Here is a 25243-nt window from a genome sequence, read left to right on the forward strand (position 1 = left end):
CCACTTGATGTCTCAATGTACTCAATTACTGTATTGTGCGTAGTTTTTCTTCATGGTGATGGAAAGTCTATAGATACAAACCTAGATGATCCGGCTATGTGAATGACAGTAATGCACATTTGCATTAAGGGGTTTGTAAGGATGGTAAATTAATACTGCACAAAAAGTGGTTGTTTTCCATGTTATTTGATCAAGAAATATATTTAATTTGACGTGGATGTTTTGTGTCTTTGCCCATAACTTTGCACCTTTTGGTGTAAATGTTTGAGGACAGGGTTTTGTTCTGTCTGGATTCCATTAGAATTACATCACAGAGAAAGGGACAGGTCAAAACTCTTACAATTCCAACTATTGAATCCTGCAAGATTCTTAATTATATAATGACCTATTTTTGTCTAAGCAGAGTTGCTGAAAAAATGTTTTTGCCCATACTACAGATGTCTATATTGTCCAATAATACTAGTCAAGGCCCACTGCACTACTTTTGTAGTTTACTCACTACTTTTATTTTTTCCAAAAAGAATATATTTTTGTTAATGTATATTACAAAACATTTTTTTTTTTGCTGCAGTACCCTCAGCACCCCTACTTCCTGCTGCTATGCCCCATCTGCAAAATAGCAATTCATTTAACAGCTGAAAAATACAAAAAAACAGGACAGATCTGCCCCCCCAGCGAATGTTGTGGTTAACTACACAGAGAGCTACACACTCTTTGGATAATGCTTGTTAACTTACAATATTTTTGTGCAGCTATAAAGGATCTAATTTTTATGATATTTTAATTGTAATAAAGCAACTCTTATTCATGTGTTTTATAATTACTGTTGGGCCAAATTACATAGGTATTGTTCAGTACTGTTTCATTATAAGGTAGTCTGGTCTCATAGACTAGACGTAACATAGTAAAAGTAAATCCAGGACACTCAAATTAGTATAATATGTTACGTTTGGTATGGTTACATAAGACAGAAGGTTACTTAAGGCAAAAACTTAGGGAGGGTGGTTGGACGAGGTGAATGAGCGGTCGTATAATGCGAAAGCTAGCAACCCAAATATTGCGTGTTCGAATCTCATCATGTCCCACTTTATATAATTTACTACTTTTTAGCTACTTTGCAACTTCTTAGCATGTTAGCTAACCCTAACCCTTCCCCTAACCCTAACCATTTTAGCTAACCCTCCCCTAAACCTAACCTTAACCCTTTAACTTAACTCCTAACCTAACCCCAACCCCTAGCCTAGCTAACATTTGTCAGCTAGCTAACGTTAGCATTAGCCACCTAGATAACATTAGCAACAACAAATTGGAATTCGTAAGATCTATATTTTGCAAATTTGTAACATATTGTGCATATTGAAAAATACTAACATATATTACGAATTGCAATTCGTAACATACCGTAAACTTAAATAACATGTCTCCATTTTAATAGCTAGGCAACTGCACACATTTCAACAAATAAAAAACAGTTTCAAATAAACGCCAGGTCTAAATGAATTGTTCAAGGTTTAATGTTTGATTTGTTACATTAAATAATTCAGCAATGACTCAAAAAAAATTGGACAATCATCTGTTTTTATTGTCAGTAGGAAACTGCTAGCCATTGGTTGCTAAAAGCTGAGAACTGCTAGCTAACGGGCAAGCACAACAGTCAACAACTTCGGGAGTACAGACGCCTGGCTCAATTAGGAAATATACGGGAAATAGACGCCTGGCTCAAACAGAAGCTTGTTTCTAATAAGCACCTGTTGTGTTCAGTGATTGAAGCAAATGAATGCCAAGGCTATTATTAATATAAGTTTCACGGTATTGTACAAATTGCAATACTTAACATATCATACGAATTGTAATCACAAATGAATACATACCATACGAAATATAACATATCATACTAAATGGTGTGTCTCTAATTTAAGTACAGAATAGAGACCAGGTTGTTTAAGGTCACAGTGCATTGCCATTCCGACGTCATGACATTTGACCTTTTACATATAGAGGGAATTCCTGGTACATGCAAATATGGCTTCTTGGCAAATAAAGATTATTATGATTCCGATAGGTGATTCAAATCAAATTCAAATGTATTGGTCACATTCGCCGAATACAACAGGTGTTGACTTTACCGTGAAATGCTTACTTACGAGCCCATTCCCAACAATGCACAGTTAAAAGTAATAAAGATATTTGCTAAATAAAAAGGAAATAGTAACACCATAAAATAACAATAACGAGGCTATGTAAAAGGAGCAAGGGTAGCGAGTGCAATAGAACTGATGAACCCCGCGAACATGCGAACAGCATCCACGAAGGCAGACGCAGCCATTTAATTGGGATTACTTTAAAATCATGCATTTAAACATCCAAACGTTTTTATTTTGACCGTACGTTTTGTCGACTAGACATGCGATATAAATGTACATTTTTGTCATTTTCAATAGCCTATGACAAATCAAATGCGCTCCCACCGTCCGCCAGGCAGACACATGCAATGTGGACCTTCACCGGACAACAACACAGACTGGCTGCAAATTACTGGGTAAATAAATGCACAGCGTTTGCTTCTACATCATGAAAATAGAGATTCATCGAGGTTATTTTGAAGACTGTAGTTATGCGTCAAGGGGCGTCAAAACGTTAGTCGAGGGAAACTCGATATTACAATTTACGTTTATGGGTATGAAAATCTAAGATTTGGATGTGACGATATAGAGGAAGATTGTATGGCAGGCTATAGAGGTTAGCCTACGTGCTGTTACTGTTACCTCTCCTAAATTGTCTTTAGACTCTATTTACCTCGGACCTGACGCAACAATAGCCTACCCGATGATAGTGCAAATGACATGAAATTATGGAAACGAAAATTGGACACATCCTTTGGTCTGTGTCTGTGTGAAACTTATGCTAAAGGGCCAGTAAACGTTATGCTACCTGTGGCCCAACCCAATTGTGTAATCGCTCAGAGAGGACAGACATAGCCTATCTTGAGTGTGGTGGTTTCAATATTGACTGGAGAATGTGTTCATACAATGTCAGTGACGCTTCTATGAAGGAGGATTCCAGCATCTTTACATGTCCTAGCAGTGTTGGGGAGTGGTGAACTAACGCCTACATGTAATTCAACTAATTTAACTACATTTTGCAGTAACTTGGTGGTAGTTGAACTAAATACAAATCTCGGTAGTGTTTTCAGTAGTATTTTTTGCCATGTAGCGGTGCAGCTAACTACTGGAACTACACACTACATTTTTTGCAATAAAAACAAGAAAATATGGGTGAAGTAGGCAATAATTGACTTTCTTTTTCAGCATTAGACCTGCCTAATTCTCACTGAAAACAGTTTTGTGTGTAACAGGCTAAATCACACATCCTGTTAACATCTGACTCCAGAGTGATCTGTCTTGCAATTTGTAGTCTATGACATTTCAGATTTAGATATAGATTTTTTTGTAGTTTGGCGGTCATGAACTACTTTTTCAAAGTAACTTTATTTAGTTCAGTCAACGACATTTTTCTTAACGGTAGCTTTAGTGTAGCTTCATTTCTTCATTTTCTTCCGGTGTGAAACATTGTAGCTTCTCCAACACTGTATCCCAGAAATCGAAGGTAAGTTATTTCTGTATATGAAGCAAATAATCTAAATGTGACATGACGATGCACCTTATATCTCTTTCCCGTGTTGGATGTTCACAGGGCATTACTTAAAACTGGTCAAGAGTCAATGAAGTGATGTGTGTTCATGCAGAAATGTTTCTTATCAAAGCTTGTCATTAGTAGCCAAGGCCTGTGATTAAGACGACATGCATCTACACAGTCTTAATTGTGATGAGTGCAGTATTGCAATAATCTTCAATGTATTTAGTGCCTCCATGCAGGCCCAGCCCCAAGAACAGGTGCGTTGTTATCATGAGTTTCCTGGGCACGGCGCTGTACAGTGACAGTGGTGCTGAAATCTGCGACCAATCCTTTGTTTTACTTCGCGCTGATGTGGCGCTGTCCATTGTGCTGAATATTTGCTCGCTGGGCACAACAATGAATTCCCGTAGCCTAGTCAGTTACATTTCTTTATAGTACTTGCTCCTTATACAATTAAGTTGAAACATGCTTGAGTCAGGGTATTCTAATGTGTAGAAAATTCCCTGCATGCTATGTAGACATTTCCTTGTTATATTATTATTATGTTAAGACGTCCACTGGGAGGCCTGTGTATTCAAATATTAGGAATAATTTATATTCTTTGAAGTCAACAGGTGAATCACTCACTCTCAGACACACTCAGAAACCCGCATCTGCCTCCCAACTCCTTTGTTCAGCTATAATGATAACTTGATTTCCATTTACAGAGTCCTTTTAATCACATGATCAATTTGGAGTACATTTTTTGGCACAAACACTATTTTCACATTTAGAATGTGAATTACTTGGAAGCTAATGCTGTCTATTTTATTTGATCTGCTTGGTTGTGCTCTGCTCTGCTCCATCCCCTATACATCCCCATGCATGCACTCAAACACCCACACTTGCACAAAGTATGTGAGCTGTTGTATCTTAGCAACGGGCAAGGTAATTACTGAGAGAGCCAAGGAGCTGGCATGCTGGAGAACTGCTGATCTGATCCCAGCCATAGAAAGACAGTAAGGCGGAGATATCTTCACTGTTGCCCAACACACGCTTCTAAGAAGCCATGTTTTTATTTTCTTTGTTGTTTTTATGCATCTGAATCATTCTGAGAAACATATAAGACGGCCTGTTTTGCAGATGATTGCTCTCTGGTAAATGGATAAATGTGCCCTCCTGGAGTGAGTGTTAATGCACTGTCTTATTATGCCTGTTTCGTTGTTCACAGGTGCTGAATGTAATGGAGAAAGGACAAATGAGGCTGTTATGTAGAAAGGATCCTCACAGCTCCCTGTAAGAGTGGGACAGAGACATCCACCAGGGCGGACGAGAGGAGGGCTGCCTGAGGCGGAAGAGTGGCGTCGGTCGGAGAGAGAGAAGGGGTAGAATCACCCTAGCACCCCGCCCCTAGAATCACAGAGCTGGAGGCATGTCTAACCAGACCCAGATCTTTGGCATTGATGGACCAGGCAGCCTGCTGGCAGTGTTGGCTTCACAGAGGGCCAGCAGCATCAGCACCAGCAGCAGTGAAGGAATCTCGGCTGCAGCTGTGTCCGCCTACATCAAGCTGGTGTTCCTGGGCCTGATCCTCTGTGTTAGCCTGGTGGGCAACCTGCTGGTGTCTCTGCTGGTCCTCCGAGACCGGGCCCTCCACAAGGCCCCCTACTTCTTCCTGCTGGACCTGTGCCTGGCTGATGTTGTCCGCTCTGCTGCCTGCTTCCCCTTCGTCCTGGTGTCTGTCCACAACAGCTCCGCGTGGACCTACAGCACCTTCAGCTGCAAGGTGGTGGCCTTCCTGGCTGTGCTCTTCTGTTTTCACGCTGCCTTCATGCTGTTCTGTGTGGCTGTGACTCGCTACCTGGCCATTGCCCATCACCGTTTTTACACCAAGCGCATGACAGTCTGGACCTGCGCTGCCATCATCTGCATGGTGTGGACTCTGGCCATCGCCATGGCATCGCCACCCGTCTTTGACGTGGGGACGTACAAGTTCATCCAAGACGAGGACCAGTGCATTTTCGAGCACCGCTACCTTAAGACCAATGACACTCTGGGCTTCATGCTCATGCTGGCCGTCGTGGTCCTGGCCACTCACGGGTTCTACGCCAAACTCCTGCTGTTTGAATACAAGCACCGCAAGATGAAGCCTGTCCAGCTAGTGCCGGCCATCAGCCAAAACTGGACCTTTCATGGACCAGGAGCCACGGGCCAGGCAGCGGCCAACTGGATCGCAGGCTTCGGCCGGGGCCCAATGCCCCCCACCCTGCTTGGCATCAGGCAGACTTTGCACAACCAGCAGCACCGGCGTCTGATGGGCATGGAGGAGGTGAGGACGGAAAGGAGGCTGGGCAGGATGTTTTACATCGTCACCCTGCTCTTCTTGGTGCTCTGGGCTCCCTACATAATGGCCTGCTTCTGGAGGGTGTTTGTCAAGTCCTGCTCCATCCCACACAGGTACCTCTCCATCACAGTGTGGATGAGCTTCGCCCAGGCAGGGGTCAACCCTATCATCTGCCTCCTTCTCAATGAGGACTTGAGGAAAGTGCTGAGGGCCCACCTGCCCACCTACAGCAGGACTAGACAACACCAACAGCTGCACCGCCATGAGCTGTTGGTGTTCACCATCACATGATGCACTACTGCAGGGGTGTCAAACATACGGCCCGTGGGGGGGGGGGGGGGGTTCCAATCCAATTCCAATGTACAATGTCTTTTTAGAAAAAATTTTTTTGGGGGGGGAAACAAACTCAATATACTTTAAAATGACTAAAACCATATCGAAACTGTGTAGAAATGATAATGGACCTACATTCATACAGTTTCTTGACTGGGTCCAGCTCACTGATAATCACCGAAATGAAAGCTAGACAGTCAGGGAGCATCGAAAAAAATTATAATAATATGGATAGACTATTTTGACGCAGAGGAAATATAAACAATTTTCAGTGCGGCCCTCTGTACCTCGTTGAAGACCGAATGCGGCCCTCTGTACCTCGTTGAAGACCGAATGCGGCCCTCTGTACCTCGTTGAAGACCGAATGCGGGCCCCTGGGCCAAAATGAGTATGACGCCCTGCTCTACTGCATCGAGTGATGGTGGTGGGATCGGTGTGTTTCATTTGTATTATACTGAAATGCCTATCTGACTTTTTTTTGTAAAGATAATGTTTATCAGATGCTACTATTTTTGCAAATGAATTATGACTTTGTTTCATATGTAATGTACATATCGTGTGTACATGCAGTATGAGAAGCAGGTTTGTAGTAATACTTGGTAATTAACATTATCCATAGATTCTCATTTATATGGCTGAAAATTTAAAAACTATTAACAGTGATTTTCTCTAGTTCAATGGAGGGGATTGCAACTGTCACCAAAAAAGCAAAGCATAGGTTATCATCAGCTGCAAATGGATAATGAATCTAGATTGGAAAGAATATCATGTGAATTGTAATAGGACCCATATGATTTTTTTATTTTCTTTAACCATCAGGGAACAACCAATATAACCTGGGCACAAGTTTGTGCCTTCTATATTCCAAATAATCATACAAATATAATGACATTCACTAATTTAAACAAGAGTAATGTTTGGAATTCAGTGCTAATGATTTGACTTAAATATGTCTGAACATTCACATGTTCAAAGACAACACTTTCTAAAGGCAGAGAGCAACAAAGTAGCATGCTTTCCAACATTTTTTTAATGGTTCCCAGACTGAAGTTTGCAAATGTTTTGACATTGAAAAACCAACTGAGAAGTGAAATGGGGTTTAAAAATATTAGAGGGGTCTGGCATTGTTTTCTAAGATATCCTGTTGTACAGTATTTAAAGGGATTGTTTTTTTCCCCCACTCACCAATAAAGTCTACTTTTGATGCATTTTGATCTGGCTGCTGATGTCAGTTGCTACGGGATCCATATTCTTAGCAATTTGAGAAACACAACACAAATTGAGCTCAACATGCAGTTGGTATAATAAAATATTCATTTATTTTGCCAGTTGTACATTCGTAAGAAAAAGGCATGTTTTAGTTACAGAAAGATTTGGACCAAGATGACCTAGTAATGCTCAATATACAGTTTAGCTTTGGCCACTGAATGACATCCTGTAGGGAAAGTCTGGGGCAGTATGTACAAAGTATCTCAGAGTAGAAGTGCTGATCTAAGATCAGGTCCCCCCCTATTAATTGTGATCTAAAAGGCAAAACTGATCCTAAATCAGCACTCCTACTCTGAGACGCGTGATACATATGGATTACGGCCCCTGGTCAAATGACATAAGATCAGTCTGACTTAAACAACCCAGCGCAACCTCTATGAGGGGACAGTAGCTCCATCCAACAATGAATGTGAGGCTTCACACATGAATGACAGTCCTACAACTGTGTAATTCATGGTTTTAACCAGCCTATTGAATTGCAGTCACAAGAAAGCTCTTTAAAATGTCTCTGTCAACAGTAGGGGTGGGAATTGCCAGGGACCTCACGATACGATACACTTAGGTGCCAATACGATATGTATTGACATTTTTACGATTCTATATGTATTGCAATTTGATGTGATTTTATTGCAAAACGAGTTTTGATCAGTCATGGAAATAAAAGTGCTGAAAACATTTTAGCTCCCGATCTAAAAAGAAGATGGAGAACAAGCTATGATGGGAAACTGCTGGCATTTTGGTGCAGGTACAGTCAACTAGAGCAAAAAATAATATTGCAATATTGTCAGAACGATACGATTTATATTGGCAAAAATAATATCCCAATATGGAACTATCGATCCACCCCCATCACTAATCAACGGCTCCTAATCCAAAAAGTCATGGAAGTCTGCATTTTCATACATATTAAAAACACACCTTTCAACTTTCACACATGCCAGTTTTGTACAGACAAATTGTACAGCAGACAATTACATAAAATGAAAAGTTTACAGTGGCTTGTGAAAGTATTCACTCCCTTGACATTTTTCCTATTTTGTTGCCTTAATAGAAAATAGATTTTTTTTTTGGCGGGGGGGGGGGGGGGGGGGGGGTTGTATCATTTGATTTACACAACATGCCTACCACTTCGAAGATGCAAAATATTTTTGGTGAAACAAACAATAGGACTAAAAAACAGAAAACTTGAGCGTGCATAACTATTCGCCCCCCAAAGTCAATGCTTTGTAGAACCACCTTTTGCAGCAATTACAGCTGCAAGTCTCTTGGGATATGTCTCTATAAGCTTGGCACATCTAGCCACTGGGATTTTTGCCCATTCTTCAAGGCAAACTGTTCCAGCTCTTTCAAGTTGGATGGGTTCCGCTGGTGTACAGCAATCTTTAAGTCATACCATAGATTCTCAATTGGATTGAGGTCTGGGCTTTGACTAGGCCATTCCAAGACATTTAAATGTTTCCCCTTTAAACCACTCAAGTGTTGCTTTAGCAGTATGCTTAGTGTCATTGTCCTGCTGGAAGGTGAACCTCCTTCCCAGTCTCAAATCTCTGGAAGACTGAAACGGGTTTCCCTCAAGAATTTCCCTGTATTTAGAGCCATCCATTATTCCTTCAATTCTGACCAGTTTCCCCAGTTGCTGCCGATGAAAAACATCCCCACAGTGAAGCATGGTGGTGAGATGTGTTGGGTTTGCGCCAGACATAGGGAGTCTCCCACATGCCTTTTGGTGAACACCAAACATGTTTGCTTATTTCTTTCTTTAAGAAATGTTTTTTTTTTCTGGCCACTCTTCCGTAAAGCCCAGCTCTGTGAAGTGTACGGCTTAAAGTGGTTCTATGGACAGATACTCCAATCTCCGCAGCTCCTTCAGGGTTGTCTTAAGTCTCTTTGTTGCCTCTCTGATTAATGCCCTCCTTGCCTGGTCTGTGAATTTTGGTGGGCAGCCCTTTCTTGGCAGGTTTGTTGTGGTGCCATATTCTTTCAATTTTTTAATAATGGATTTAATGGTGCGCCGTGGGATGTTTAAAGTTTCCAATATTCTTTTATAACCCAAACCTGATCTGTACTTCTCCACAACTTTGTCCCTGACCTGTTTGGAGAGGTCCTTGGTCTTCATGGTGCCGCTTGCTTGGTGGTGCCCCTTGCTTAGTGGTGTTGTAGACTCTGGGGCCTTTCAGAACAGGTGTATATATACTGAGATCTTGTGACAGATCATGTGACACTTAAATAAAGTCCACCTGTGTGCAATCTAACTAATTATGTGACTTCTGAAGGTAATTGGTTGCACCAGATCTTATTTAGGGGCTTCATAGCAAAAGAGGTGAATACCACTTTTCCGTTTGTTATTTTTTCGAATTTCACTTCACCAATTTGGACTATTTTGTGTATGTCCATTACAAGAAATAAAAATAAAAATCAATTTAAATTACAGGTTGTAATGCAACAAAATAGGGACAACGCCAAGGGGGATGAATACTTTTGCAAGGCGCTGTACACTCATGGGAGACAGTGTTTTATGTTATTTAAATATGGCACACAATTTGATTCTAGTGTTGTATACTAAAACCAAATAACTCTAAGAAAAACTGCAAACAGGTTACAAACAAATTAAACAACGTCCCAAACCGAATGAATAGTGTTTGATGAAATAGGGTTGAATATTAAAACACACCAAATATTTACATTGTCCATTTAAAATACCAGAAATAAAGTTTAATTGTCATGATGGCACTACTGGAACAAAATCAAGTTTATTATTAGTCTTTGTCGCACCCCTAAAACAAGTACCCCCTGCAATTGTCCTTCTCACACTTGCACTCTATGCGCACACGCTTTTTAGGTGATCCAGACATGTGGGCCTTTTTAGGTGATCGAGACATGTGGGCCTTTTTAGGTGATCCAGACATGTAGGCCTTTTTAGGTGATCCAGACATGTGGGCCTTTTTAGGTGATCTTAGTTCTCTCCACATCTATTGGATCAACCCCTCCCCTCCCCAATTTCTATCTTGTCTTATCGCTGCAACTCCCCAATGGGCTCGGGAGAAGCGAAGGTGGAGTCATGCGTTATCCGAAACATGCCTAACCTCACTCCTTAACACCGCCAGCTTAACCCGGAAGCCAGCCACACCAATGTGTCGGAGGAAACATCGTTCAACTAGCGACCGGGGTCATCCTGCAGGCGTCCGGCCCGCCACAAGGAGTCGCTAGAGCGCGATGAGCCAAGTAATCCCCCCCGGCCAAACCCTCCCCGAACCTGGACGATGCTGGGCCAATTGTGCACCGCCCTATGGGACTCCCGGCCATGGACGTTTGTGGCACAGCCTGGGAATAAACCCGGGTCTGTAGTAACGCCTCTAACACTGTGATGCAGTGCCTTAGACTGCTGCACCACTCTGGACGCCCAAAGCAACCCGTTTAAAGATATCCCATATCTACAACCTAAATGGATTTTGAATCTTACATTAACCTTACCACCAGCTCTATTCAGACATATTCATTAATGTTCCATTTTGTATGCTCTCAAAAATGTAAATTGTAAACTGTATTTCCATATCTTTTATTTCAGCGATCTTGTGATCTGTGGATATATATCAGATGAAACCTACTCTGCATATTGTAGTCGAAGGTGAGCTGCTCCCCAGCGCTGATACCACGGTTTGAGAAGAAAGTCAGGCGTGGTAGTTTCTCATCCTGGTTGACTATGAATACATTACATTGTACACCTGCAGGGTCGGGTTGCACTTTGGGACAGAGGTCAGAAAAGGATAGGTCTAATGATTAAGTGTTCTCAAATGTGGAATTATTTGGTAAGTATCAGTAACAGGGTTGGGGGTCAATTCCCTTTCAATTCAGTAAGTATTTAACTGAATTGAAATTGACCCCAAACCAGTGCGTCCCCCCACTTCCCCCACAGCTGACGAAGTCAGAGACGTTTCCATAGCGAGCAGCGTCAACAGTGTACTCATCCTCAACATAGTCCAGGTCAAACAGGTACGTTGCTCCCTGTCTGTTGTTGGGTTCACCTAGGGGTCATGAAAAGGGTTGTACCAAAGTGTTTGATGTATTAGAAAAAAATGGATTATGCTTATGTTTTATTAATAGAAGGGGAGGGGTTAAAAGACCCCTCCCTCCTTACATTTATAGGGTTTTAGACTACTGATTAACAATATATATTCATTGTAGAAGTTTAGTATTGTTCTACATTTGTATTTTAGTTCTCTCTCTCTTCTTCTGCCTCATTATAAAGAGGCCCTTCTTAGAAATGTGTGACTTAGACAGAACTCTGCAGGGGACTGAAGGAGATAAGACTAGGTAAACATTCCACAATAAATCAACTTTGGGGGAAGGGGACATTTACTGCTAAGTGTTTAGCTAACAATAAAGGCCCTGTTTCTACAGCTTTGTAGGCTGGTTCTGGTCCCAGGAGTAGAGGATGATGATGTAGGCAGTGACATCACCAGGGTGTGACTTAGGGTTTAATAAAACAACTGGAGACCTTTTGTTGGATGCAGAACTTACTCAGCAACATTCATGCTATGTTCCTGTTTGTCAACTTCTGTCTGCAATTGCATTAATAAAGGTTTTTGAATTATTTAATTAAAGATATTGTCATAATGCTAATTTCACCAATGAGTAACTGATTGATAAGGAAACGAGGAAATGAACACTAACACTGTCATAGACCTGACCCCGCCTCTCTGCCTCCTCTGTAGTGATGATCTGGATGGAACACAACACAGCCAATCACAACAGAGAACAACCATACAGTGTAATACAGCCAGGATACACACAGTGCTGCATGAGATAATGAAAACCACTAGTAGTATGTTGTTTGATTGTCAACTGTGACAGCTGCCAGTGATATTATAAACTGTGCACCAAATAATCTCTTTAATCCAAGTTGTTTTTCTTACCTCTCCGACATACTCCATGACGAAGGAATGCATTTTGATATGCTCAGAGGTGCGCACGTATGCTGGATCCTTTCCTGTACCACTCTGTTGGGGCAGTCTGGTCCACAGCGACACTTCTGGTTGCACTCATACATGGGCTCCCCAGGCTTAACCTTCACCCGCCCATACTCGTTGTAGGAAAAGCCATGGCCCGATACTCCTGGGCAGCAACCGCCCACAGGGTTCTCCAAACAGCTGGTGCACTCGCACCCCACTGCCACCGTTGTCACCGAAATGCCCTCACCCACCTAGGAGAGAAAATCTTTGATTTCATTCTACATATTTATATTTGTACTGTATTGCTACATATTAGACTGAGTGATTGTGACGACCCTCCCACTTTGTCTGCCGTATTCTCTCTCTTTGCTCTTGTTTCCTTATTAGGATGCCGGTGGGCGGAGTTGGGAAGGTCGTCAGCTACATGGGAAACACCTGGGCCCGGGTGTGTCCCAGGATAAATAGACCTCTTCCACAGTCATTGGGGAGACTTTCTCCACGCAGACACCTTGGTTGATGTCTGTTGTGTAGTTTTGTGGCTTTTTGGTTATTTGCTTTGGCACCTTTCAACACCCTGCATTATTACATTCATGCATGCAAAACACTCACACTACTGATTACACACACCATTGTTAATTGTTCATTTTGTTTAGTTACTTTAGTTAATAAATATATATTTTGATATTCCTTGTCTCCACGTTGTCTCCCTTTTGTTGCGAACTCTGAACCGGTTCGTAACAGTGATAAAGAGGGCAGCATCCCTACAGTTGAAACATGTATTGGATACAAAGTACTGGTGAAACACGAGCCCTTGCACACCTTATCCGTTGATGTAGGTAAAGTTCTTTGGAGGGCCCTCCAGGTCCACACGGTTTAGGACCAGGATGTGTTTGAGGCCCCCGACACTGTTGATCTGGGCCTCCCACCTCTGCAGGGTCTGCCTCTGCCTGGCTCTCTGCTCCAGGTAAGAGGACAGCTCTGGTTCAAACCGGTTGGGGACTACAGTCTTTTTCTGTCTCTGCAGCTCCAGGAAGACATCGTCCCAGAACTGACGTAGGAGCTCCACACACCTGAAGTTTTTTCTCAGCTCCCAGGTGTTCATGTGATCTGGGTAACCCTTCCATTTAACCAGGTAGAACTCCCTCTCTTAGGAAAAAAACAGCCGCTGACAAGGAGTCAGACTGAACTCTGGTGCCCCTATGACAAACTAGACATCTCCTAAGATCACTTTATTTGGCCAATTGTACACAAGGTCCAACGGAAATGTGACTTCTACTTTATCCCAACCCCTCTGGAAGACACACATACATATACAGGCCGGAGAGGTAGGAACAGGGAAGAGGTTCTCTCTCAATTACAGATGGATGCTTTCAGTGGCAGTCAGACATTACCAGCACTGTAAATTACATCAATTAAAGCTGGATCAATATAATCTCCAGCTACCAAAATCAAACCATACATAGCTAGCAGTTGTGTAAAGTATATAAATAAAAATACTTTAAAGTACTACTTAAGTCGTTTTTTGAGGTAACTGTACTTTACTATTTATATTTTTGACAACTTTTACTCTACTACATTCCTAAAGAAAATAATATACTTTTTACTCCATACATTTCCCTGATACCCAAAAGTACTTGTTACATTTTGAATGCTTAGCAGATCAGGAAAATTGTCAAATTCACACACGTATCAAGAGAACATCCCTGGTCATCCCTACTGCCTCTGATCTGGCAGACTCACTAAACACAAATGGTTTGTTTGTAAATGATGTCTGAGTGTTGGGAGTGTGCTCCTTGGCTATCCGTGTGTAATATATACATATATATATATATATAATATATATATATATATATATATATTTCTATATTAAAATCGTGCCATCTGGTTTGCTTAATATAACAAATTTGAAATTATATATAATTTTACTTTTAATACTTAAGTATATTTGAGCAATTACATTTACTTTTGATACTTAAGTATATTTCAACCCAAATACTTTTTGACTTTCTCAAGTAGTATTTTACTAGGTGACTTTCACTTTTACTTGAGTCATTATCTATTAAGGTATCTTTACTTTTACTCAAGTCTGACAATTGGGTACTTTTCCCATCACTGATAGTTAGAATTTGTTCTAACCTTCGGTACTCCCGTTGGATTGGCTCTCTTCCTTCCAGGAACAAGTGTCCTCTTGTAGTCACACGGGTACTACACTTCGAAGTCGTGCGTTTGTCTCTTGTTGACCCCCAGATCCAATCACACAATCCCTTCTTGACGACAGAGTGTCTCCAACTGGCTCGTTGTCACTTTACATACAACTTGGCACTGCAGTGAGTTACAAGCCAGTTACACAAAGAGCAACACATGGCTCGCTCCGATCAGGAACTATCATTACGACTCCATTTAGTTATGTTTTCAATCTGTATGTGCATAGCTATTTTTCTAACTATTTAAATGCGGTGGTAGTTATATTCATTACTGTTTAATGAAAATCAAACAAGGTGCAGCTAACTAGCTACAAGCTAGCTAGGCTAACTTCAAATATATCATAAACTGTTTTGCATCACCATGTTGCTAATCAACTTAATGATATATTATATTTAAAAATGCGTGCTTATCACAGCACAGCTGTTATTGCAGACGGAAAGTAAACCAAATCCAACCTGTTATTTAGAATTTGGGACCTTACCTTTTAAATATTCTGCCATCTTTACTTCACCGCCAGAATCCAAGGAGCTCACGTTAGCCAATGGTTGGGTGGATCCGATTTTAGATTGAACGCCCCAATGACCAATAGACTTCTACTGTAGCTCAAGCGTGGAAAACAAAAACATTTTACACATGGCTACATTGTAATAAACACTAGCAATTCAACAAAACAAGCAACTCTGTGATGTACAGTGGTTATTTTATTCAGTATGTGCATATCATAAATATATTATAGTAATTTGCAACCAGCAAGACTTCAATGACAAACACAGGCTAATGCAAATACAAACACTCACAATTTTTTTTATGGTCTCATCATTTTGATCAGTCTTTATTGATGCAGTAGTTATTCTGAATTGTCAATACTGAGTTCTATGATGGGTTATTGACACATCAAAGTCAAACAATAAACATGGGAAACGCTTGAAGGCAAATGCAGAACTTATTAGGAATAAATAAGTCTGTCAATTAGAATATTTCCTTATTCTGCGTCATTACTACTCTATACCAAGGTGTCCTAATCTTGACTCATGCAAGCCTCTCAGGTCCTCCAGTGAGAAGCAGTGCTCTCCTTTCCATGTTGAAAACCTAAAAACTCCACTAAAACCTCCTAGACAACACAGATATTCCTTGACTACCTCATTGCACATTGTCAGTGTTCATTTAATCTTGTACTGTATTTAACATTCTAGAAGTAAAGTTATATTGGCATATGGTTGGACAGTAGAGTATGTGATTGGTTGATCACTTCTGCTCCCGCCTCCAGATGATGACCATGCCTGTGGAATCAGCAGAGGCCAGTAAACTCTCGTCACAGTTGAAGCTGACGTCCAGCACTGGGCCACCGTGACCCTGCAGCTTGTTGACTATGGCCTTAGTGTTGCGCTCCACATCGAAGAAGTAAACACAGGCATCCTCACTGCCAGTCACTGTAATAAAGATAGGAGAAAAGGGGGAGGAAAAAGAGGAGAAAATCAGGAAAGAGGGACAAGTGAGAGAGAACACTGGTGTGAACGGTCCTATGCTATAACTATGTTATAACTGAATGTTATGACCTATGAATGTTTTCATCTTTGGCTTCAGTGAGTTGATGTACTGACAACCAGTACACAATTGATGTTCCTAAGTGTGGTGCACTTTTGTTTATAATATCTATACCAGAGAGTAAGGAAGTGTGACTGAGGCTCATACCAACACAGGCACCCTGTCTGAACGACATGAGAGGGCAGAAGATGCTGTGGAGGGGCTGGGACCCGTGCTTGATGGGGAAGCTTGTCTTCAGCTGCAGAGTACCTTCATTATCCACCACCCTGTAAAGATGAGAGGGTCACAGAACCAGTCAAACTCAACTCAGCATGCAGTGCACAGAGTGGATCACGCCTTCCTTGTTTATGCGATAGCATACAAGTACGTATCACTGATATTACATACACGTTCCAATGCAAAATGCAGCAGTTAATGAAACTACGACAGTTAAATTAATTTTTAAGTGTTTGTATTATAACTAATGGAGCCTCTCTGTGTGTGTGTGACCTGTAGAGTAGCAGTTTGTTGACACAGGCATTGATAAGCAGGGATGGGTCTCGGGCCTCTCTGCTGATCCAGGAGCGGGCAGAGATGCTGCAGATGGAACTGCCCTCACTCACAACCAGCCGCTTGGCTTTGGTCAGCTTCCCTGTGGATTGAAATTCAGAGTTGTTAAACACACACAACACTTTCCTATGTTTGTGGCCTAGTACTTTGGGTTTTTGATAAAGTGCTTTATAAATAAAATTAATTCATACTAATTATTCATAACAAGCAGGGAGGTTTTTCCTCAGTCTACCTGTGGCCATGTCAAACAGGAAGGAGAATATGCTGCCCCTGTCGTCCCCGGCCCACAGGATCCTCCCAGGGGCATCAAAGGACATCGACAACACCCGTCCTGTCAGCTTACTAGAACCTCCCTTCACCTTCTTCCCTGTGGAGATGTTTACCACCTGCAGGAGTTGCTTACTGTTCCCCACCTGGAGGACAGAACAGAGGTCAGGGGGTCAGGGGGAGCATTGGTGAAGGTCAGGGAAGCCGTAAGGAAGAGAGTTTGGCCATTGTAGAGACAACGCTTTTACTATGACTCACCACTGTGAGGTTGTTGTTCATGGGCTGGAAGGTGCAGCAGAGCAGTTCGCTGGCTTCAGGGTCTCTGACCTCACGGATACACCTCCCATCCTCCGTGTTCCAAATACGCAGCGTCCCGTCCTTTGACGTCGACACGATGACGTCGTTGCTAAGGGACCAAGCGAAGTCGGTGACGGGACCTGCGTGACCCTTCAGAATCACCTTCACACTGGGCGGGGACGAGAACAGGGTCATGATGGACAGGGTGCTGTCCAATGAGCAGCAGGCTAGGAGGTGCTTGTCATCGTTAGCAAACTGCAGCCGTGGAACTAGAGGAGAAGAGGGAACCCAACAAAACATGAAAATAAGACACAGAAATATGTCGGTAACTGCATTGATATCTTTCCATCACATACTGTCATTTCCACTCACCTGCAGCGTCCACGTGTTGGTCAAATATGTGGTGCATGCCAGCAAAAGCATAGTTCTCGCTCAGAGTGGTGTCCCCGGCCATGGCACGGCTAGCCTCTGCCACAGAGGTTGGCACCAAGGCACCTGAGGGCCTGTAGGCACAAACAAATCAACATTTCCAATCAGGAAGAATAATATATACTGCTCAAAAAAATAAAGGGAACACTAAAATAACACATCCTAGATCTGAATGAAAGAAATAATCTTATTAAATACTTTTTTCTTTACATAGTTGAATGTGCTGACAACAAAATCACACAAAAATAATCAATGGAAATCCAATTTATCAACCCATGGAGGTCTGGATTTGGAGTCACACTCAAAATTAAAGTGGAAAACCACACTACAGGCTGATCCAACTTTGATGTAATGTCCTTAAAACAAGTCAAAATGAGGCTCAGTAGTGTGTGTGGCCTCCACGTGCCTGTATGACCTCCCTACAACGCCTGGGCATGCTCCTGATGAGGTGGCGGATGGTCTCCTGAGGGATCTCCTCCCAGACCTGGACTAAAGCATCCGCCAACTCCTGGACAGTCTGTGGTGCAACGTGGCGTTGGTGGATGGAGCGAGACATGATGTCCCAGATGTGCTCAATTGGATTCAGGTCTGGGGAACGGGCGGGCCAGTCCATAGCATCAATGCCTTCCTCTTGCAGGAACTGCTGACACACTCCAGCCACATGAGGTCTAGCATTGTCTTGCATTAGGCGGAACCCAGGGCCAACCGCACCAGCATATGGTCTCACAAGGGGTCTGAGGATCTCATCTCGGTACCTAATGGCAGTCAGGCTACATCTGGCGAGCACATGGAGGGCTGTGCGGCCCCCCAAAGAAATGCCACCCCACACCATGACTGACCCACCGCCAAACCGGTCATGCTGGAGGATGTTGCAGGCAGCAGAACGTTCTCCACGGCGTCTCCAGACTCTGTCACGTGCTCAGTGTGAACCTGCTTTCATCTGTGAAGAGCACAGGGCGCCAGTGGCGAATTTGCCAATCTTGGTGATCTCTGGCAAATGCCAAACGTCCTGCACGGTGTTGGGCTGTAAGCACAACCCCCACCTGTGGACATCGGGCCCTCATACCACCCTCATGGAGTCTGTTTCTGACCGTTTGAGCAGACACATACACATTTGTGGCCTGCTGGAGGTCATTTTGCAGGGCTCTGGCAGTGCTCCTCCTGCTCCTCCTTGCACAAAGGCGGAGGTAGCGGTCCTACTGCTGGGTTGTTGCCCTCCTACGGCCTCCTCCACGTCTCCTGATGTACTGGCCTGTCTCCTGGTAGCGCCTCCATGCTCTGGACACTACGCTGACAGACACAGCAAACCTTCTTGCCACAGCTCGCATTGATGTGCCATCCTGGATGAGCTGCACTACCTGAGCCACTTGTGTGGGTTGTAGACTCCGTCTCATGCTACCACTAGAGTGAAAGCACCGGCAGCATTCAAAAGTGACCAAAACATCAGCCAGGAAGCATAGGAACTGAGAAATGGTCTGTGGTCCCCACCTGCAGAACCACTCCTTTATTGGAGGTGTCTTGCTAATTGCCTATAATTTCCACCTGTTGTCTATTCCATTTGCACAACAGCATGTGAAATGTATTGTCAATCAGTGTTGCTTCCTAAGTGGACAGTTTGATTTCACAGAAGTGTGATTGACTTGGAGTTACATTGTGTTGTTTAAGTGTTCCCTTTATTTTTTTGAGCAGTGTATTTCACATTGGACCATGACTCATTGAAATGCTGTGCTTATAATGATGAAACAATGCAGTGTTTCAAAAGAAAAGAGACTAAAGGATGAATGGGGTCAGTCAGGAGTGGCTGGGGTTACCTCTCATCGTAGACTGCCCTGTTCATCTGGGCCTGTAACTGGTAGGAGCCTCTGCTCACCGATCGACGGTGACCACGAGGCCCCTGAGCACGGGGGTCCTCCTCAAAGTCCTGTCAAGAAAGAGGGTGGGAGAAAGAGCAAGCAGACCAAATGGAGTGAGTGCAAGTAGTGAGAGACTTACCTTAAGGCCTTATAAAAACAATCATTTTCTCAACCTGCCTACATCAACCGAGACTGCCTACGTTTGTCTTTCTCCCTCCATCTCAATTTACCTTGTCGGCATCTCATCTCAGTCTAATCTTGACTGTTCAAACTACTTATTGACAGTATTCTCTTTCTGTCTGTCTCGCTCTCCCTCTGCCCTTCTCTCAGTCTAACCTCCATGCGGTCCAGTGTGGTGCGGGAGCTGCGCACACTGCTGGCCCTGAAGCTGCTCTGTTCAGACAGGGGTCCGTAGCGCAAGCCCAGCAGCTGGCTGCGCAGCCTCACGTAACGCCTGCGCAGCGCTGGCTCAAAGCCACACTTGGCGTTCTCCCTGAGCAGCTGGCTGCGCCGGCGGATGTATTGCGTGCGGAACTGTGGGAACGTAGGTGTGCGGTAAGCGTTGTATCTGTGAAGGGATCATGGGAAGGGGGTAGTGAGAGAGAGACAGACAACAGTTATTAGCAACAGTAGGATCTTTGAATGGTAATTTCTCACTTTGTACCTCTCTTTAGATCATTTTGCTTGAACTGAGGACTGATGTATAAGTATTAGGTATACTATTCACTAATACAAACATGCTGACAGCAGTTTTACTACAATCAAGGCCCTTGGCTAGCCTGGTTTAACCAGACTAACGACTGCGCTCACCATTGTTTCAGCAGAGGTCAGTCTGGTTTAACCAGGCTATCCCTAGACAGCAATCCATGCAAGATTTGTATCAGTAGACTTGTTTGTATCAGTACTCTGAGGCCATGCCGTGCCACCCGTTCATTAAATTAAAGACTTACCTTGCGTCCACTGCCAACACCTGCTGCCAAACTGCAGCCATTCCACAAACATTCAAGGTAGAGAGGACGCCACGGCCAGGGCAGATCCCTATAAACACATAAACAGCACAGCTAATTAGAGAATGGTAGGGGAGTAAGCTACATGAACGCTAATTCAATTTAGCCTCCAGAGTCCAGAGTGTGTGGTACAGAACACTGCCAGCTAGATCGGCATTAGGGGATCTCGCCACAGCGGCATTGATCACGGGATCTCGCCACAACGGCATTGATCACGGGATCTCGCCACAGCGGCATTGATCACGGGATCTCGCCACAGCGGCATTGATCACGGGATCTCGCCACAGCGGCATTGATCATGGGATCTCGCCACAGCGGCATTGATCACGGGATCTCGCCACAGCGGCATTGATCACGGGATCTCGCCACAGCGGCATTGATCACGGGATCTCGCCACAGCGGCATTGATCACGGGATCTAGCTACAACGGCAAAGAAAGCCAGCATTGGGCACAGTGTAATGTAATTTGTGTTCCAGATGGTAGCTGCTCTGTCATAACAGGACAGGTAGAAACAGACACAATCCAGCGATTGACTTCTTGACATTAAAGGGTTGCCCTATTATAACAGCTACATTGTTAGTCATAGAATATCAATGACAAAAGACAGAAACGGTGCCGAAATGTTTTATGTAGATGCCACAAAACAAACTTGCTAACCGACCCAGTTAGTCTATGAGACTGCTCACGAACGTCGGCTTCAAAGTGCTTATACTATGTGAAAACAGCTATGCTAGGCCTTGACCATGACTCAGTTCCATTACATATACAAAAGTATGTGGACACCCCTTCAATTTAGTGGATTCGGCTATTTCAGACACACCCATTGCTTACAGGTGTATAAAAATCGAGCACACAGCCTTGCAATCTCCAAAGACAAACATTGGAAGTAGAATGGCCTTACTGAAGAGCTAAGTAACATTCAACATGGCCGAGCAGCTGCACACAAGCCTAAGATCACCATGTGTAACGGAGGTGAAATGGCTAGCTAGTTAGCGGTGGTGCGTGCTATTAGCGTTTCAATCGGTGACGTCACTCGCTCTGAGATCTTGAAGTAGTTGTTCCCCTTGCTCAGCAAGGGCTGTGGCTTTTGTTGAGCGATGGGTAACGATGCTTCGAAGGTGGCTGTTGTCAATGTGTGCAGAGGCTCCCTGGTTTGAGCTCAGGTAGGGGCGAGGAGAGGGAAGGAAGCTACACTGTTACATTGGTGCTGTGACCCGGATCACTGGTTGCTGCGGAAAAGGAGGAGGTCAAAAGGGGGGTGAGTGTAACCGATGTGAAATGGTTAGCGGTGGTGCGCGCTAATAGCGTTTCAATCGGTGACGTCACTCGCTCAGACCTTGAAGTAGTTGTTCCCCTTACTCTGCAAGGGCTGCGGCTTTTGTGGAGCGATGGGTAACGATGCTTCGAGGGTGGCTGTTGTCGATGTGTGCAGAGGGTCCCTGGTTCGAGCCCAGGTAGGGGCGAAGAGAGGAACAGAAGCTAAACTGTTACACAAATGCGTAATGCCAAGCGTTGGCTGGAGTGGTGTAAAGCTCGCTGCCATTGGACTCTGGAGCAGTGGAAACGCATTCGCTGGAGTGATGAATCATGCTTTACCATCTAACAGTCCAACAGACAAGTCTGGACTTGATGGATGCCAGGAGAATGCTACCTGCCTCAATGCATAGTGCCAAGTTTGGTGTAGAAGGCGTAATGTTCTGGGGCTATTTTTCAGGGTTCGGGCTAGGCCCCTTAGTTGCAGAGAAGGGAAATCTTAACGCTACAGCATACAATTACATTCTAGATCTAGACGATTCTGTGCTTCCAACTGTTTGTGGCAACGGTTTAGGGAAGGCCCTTCCCTGTTTCAGCATGACAATGCCCCAATGCACAAAGTGAGGTCCATACAGAAATGGTTTGTAGAGATCGGCGTGGAAGAACTTGACTGGCCTGCACAGAGCCCTGACCTCAAACACCTTTGGGATGAATTGGAACACTGACTGTGAGCCAGGTATATGGCCAAACATCAGTGCCTCACTAATGCTCTTGTGGCTGAATGGAAGCAAGTCCCCGCAGCAATATTCAAACATCTAGTGGAAAGCCTTCCCTGAAGAGTGAAGGCTGTTATAGCAGAAAAGGTGGGACCAACTCCATATTAATGCCCATGATTTTGGAATGAGATAATCGACGAACAGCTGTCCACACTTTTGGTCATGTAGTGTAAGTCATTGAAGAAGGGGTCTTCTGCAGGGGGAAGTTTTGTTAAGACTAGAGCCGTAACGATTGGTCTGAACATTAACATGCATTGCTTGCCTTAAGTTTTTGAAGCATAAGGACCTTATCTTTCATATCAGCATGAAATCATTTTCAAAAAACAAAAAGGTTAAATTGATACACACCTTTATAGGGTTAGGGTTCCCACATGGCCATATTTCCATGTTTGAGCGCTTATAAAGATGAAAGAGTGGACTACCTGTGCTAATTCGTTATCTGCGTCTCAGAACACCTGTGTGTAAAGGTTAGACAGACACCACAAATGTGTTGTCACTGAAAAACACTGTACAGTAAGTGTGTCTTTTGCATTTGTGATTTTTTTTAATGTGATATGAAAGTAGAGGGTTATGTTTCTAGAACCGTACCGCAATTGAGAATCAATTTACGTTTAGATAAAGATTTTGGTTGTTTTTGCTTCCAAAGCCAATTTGCCCTTTAACAAGAACATGTAAGGTCCCTGTACTAAGGAGTAAGTTAATGTTAGGCTCCTTTAGTCAAATATGGGGCTAGCTACAGTTGCTTGCTAGCCATGTCTGATGATAACTAGACGCCTCTGTCCTCAAATGCTACTTAGCGGACTGATTTTGTTTTTCTTCAAAAGCAATTTAAACTACGTCCTTTTCCATAAAAAAAATGACATTCAACATATAAAGAAAACCTCAGACAGCTCACCTTCCTTCCTTAGCGTTTCGCTGTCAGTGTCAAATTATGTGACACCATTGATCCTGCCCACTTGCGCAGCTACGCTGACTTGTAAAACATATGGCTGACGTAGCGTTGTTTAAACGCAATCAATATGATTTACAAATCAAATAATACGTCTGTACGCCAAAATATATGTACGCAGAGTTCGTACAGTCTTTAATAAACCAGGAAACCATGGCAATTAGGGCATTTCCCAAAGAAATGCCTAAGCGTTTTTTGTTGTTATCCCAAGTTTTGCTTAGCTCTGTTTATTTTCCAATACCCAACATATTCAACATATATTATATAGTAATGGTTGTATATCAATTACACCTACTGTAGTTGATAAAAGCTTGCCCAGTTTTCCAATAGTTTTTTACTGGTTCTACTTCTATATTTCATCACTAGGTGGAGACCTTGACCGCAACACACATTTACATTTACATTTAAGTCATTTAGCAGACGCTCTTATCCAGAGCGACTTACAAATTGGTGCATTCACCTTATGATATCCAGTGGAACAACCACTTTACAATAGTGCATCTAAATCTTTTAAGGGGGGGGGGGGGGGGGAAGGATTACTTTATCCTATCCTAGGTATTCCTTAAAGAGGTGGGGTTTCAGGTGACTCCGGAAGGTGGTGATTGACTCCGCTGTCCTGGCGTTGTGAGGGAGCTTGTTCCACCATTGGGGTGCCTGAGCAGCGAACAGTTTTGACTGGGCTGAGCGGGAACTGTGCTTCCTCAGAGGTAGGGGGGCCAGCAGGCCAGAGGTGGATGAACGCAGTGCCCTTGTTTGGGTGTAGGGCCTGATCAGAGCCTGAAGGTATGGAGGTGCCGTTCCCTTCACAGCTCCGTAGGCAATCACCATGGTCTTGTAGCGGATGCGAGCTTCAACTGGAAGCCAGTGGAGAGAGCGGAGGAGCGGGGTGACATGAGAGAACTTGGGAAGGTTGAACACCAGACGGGCTGCGGCGTTCTGGATGAGTTGTAGGGGTTTAATGGCACAGGCAGGGAGCCCAGCCAACAGCGAGTTGCAGTAATCCAGACGGGAGATGACAAGTGCCTGGATTAGGACCTGCGCCGCTTCCTGTGTGAGGCAGGGTCGTACTCTGCGAATGTTGTAGAGCATGAACCTACAGGATCGGGTCACCGCCTTGATGTTAGTGGAGAACGACAGGGTGTTGTCCAGGATCACGCCAAGGTTCTTAGCACTCTGGGAGGAGGACACAAGGGAGTTGTCAACCGTGATGGCGAGATCATGGAACGGGCAGTCCTTCCCCGGGAGGAAGAGCAGCTCCGTCTTGCCGAGGTTCAGCTTGAGCTGGTGATCCGTCATCCACACTGATATGTCTGACAGACATGCAGAGATGCGATTCGCCGCCTGGTTATCAGAAGGGGGAAAGGAGAAGATTAATTGTGTGTCGTCTGCATAGCAATGATAGGAGAGACCATGTGAGGATATGACAGAGCCAAGTGACTTGGTGTATAGCGAGAATAGGAGAGGGCCTAGAACAGAGCCCTGGGGGACACCAGTGGTGAGAGCGCATGGTGCGGAGACAGATTCTCGCCACGCCACCTGGTAGGAGCGACCTGTCAGGTAGGACGCAATCCAAGCGTGGGCCGCGCCGGAGATGCCCAACT

The 25243-nt window shown here is 43.8% G+C and overlaps 3 protein-coding genes across 4 annotated transcripts; 1 reads left to right on the forward strand and 2 right to left on the reverse strand.

The window, feature by feature from the left end:
- The first annotated feature begins 2108 nt into the window (after positions 1 to 2108).
- LOC106567244 (putative G-protein coupled receptor 173) lies at positions 2109 to 7500 on the forward strand. Its single transcript, XM_014136303.3, has 2 exons — positions 2109 to 2539; positions 4847 to 7500. The coding sequence occupies exon 2, from the start codon at positions 5048 to 5050 to the stop codon at positions 6248 to 6250; it is 1203 nt and encodes a 400-aa protein (XP_013991778.3). The 5' UTR covers positions 2109 to 2539; positions 4847 to 5047; the 3' UTR covers positions 6251 to 7500.
- An 88-nt stretch (positions 7501 to 7588) lies between these two features.
- LOC106567313 (histone-lysine N-methyltransferase SUV39H1) lies at positions 7589 to 13657 on the reverse strand (the record flags this gene model as incomplete). Its single annotated transcript, XM_082959720.1, is given in 4 exon segments — positions 7589 to 12280; positions 12475 to 12533; positions 12536 to 12761; positions 13334 to 13657. Coding segments are annotated over 4 exon segments (720 nt in total), but the record flags the coding sequence as incomplete, so codon positions are not given.
- A 1741-nt stretch (positions 13658 to 15398) lies between these two features.
- Positions 15399 to 23677, reverse strand: LOC106567242 (WD repeat-containing protein 13). 2 transcript variants are annotated; one of them, XM_014136301.3, is made up of 10 exons: positions 23589 to 23677; positions 20606 to 20693; positions 19992 to 20223; positions 19614 to 19723; positions 17746 to 17876; positions 17335 to 17642; positions 17042 to 17222; positions 16750 to 16891; positions 16408 to 16526; positions 15399 to 16145 (listed from the first exon to the last, which is right to left on the reverse strand). In XM_014136301.3, the coding sequence occupies exons 2-10, from the start codon at positions 20644 to 20646 to the stop codon at positions 15961 to 15963; spliced, it is 1449 nt and encodes a 482-aa protein (XP_013991776.1). In that variant the 5' UTR covers positions 20647 to 20693; positions 23589 to 23677; the 3' UTR covers positions 15399 to 15960. The 2 variants fall into 2 exon arrangements, with proteins under 2 accessions (XP_013991776.1, XP_013991777.1); XM_014136302.3 differs by lacking the exon at positions 23589 to 23677 and adding an exon at positions 23042 to 23267.
- Between the last annotated feature and the right edge of the window lie 1566 nt (positions 23678 to 25243).

Source organism: Salmo salar, chromosome 13 (genome assembly GCF_965601325.2).
Source record: "Salmo salar chromosome 13, fSalSal1, whole genome shotgun sequence".
Lineage (NCBI taxonomy): Eukaryota > Metazoa > Chordata > Actinopteri > Salmoniformes > Salmonidae > Salmo > Salmo salar.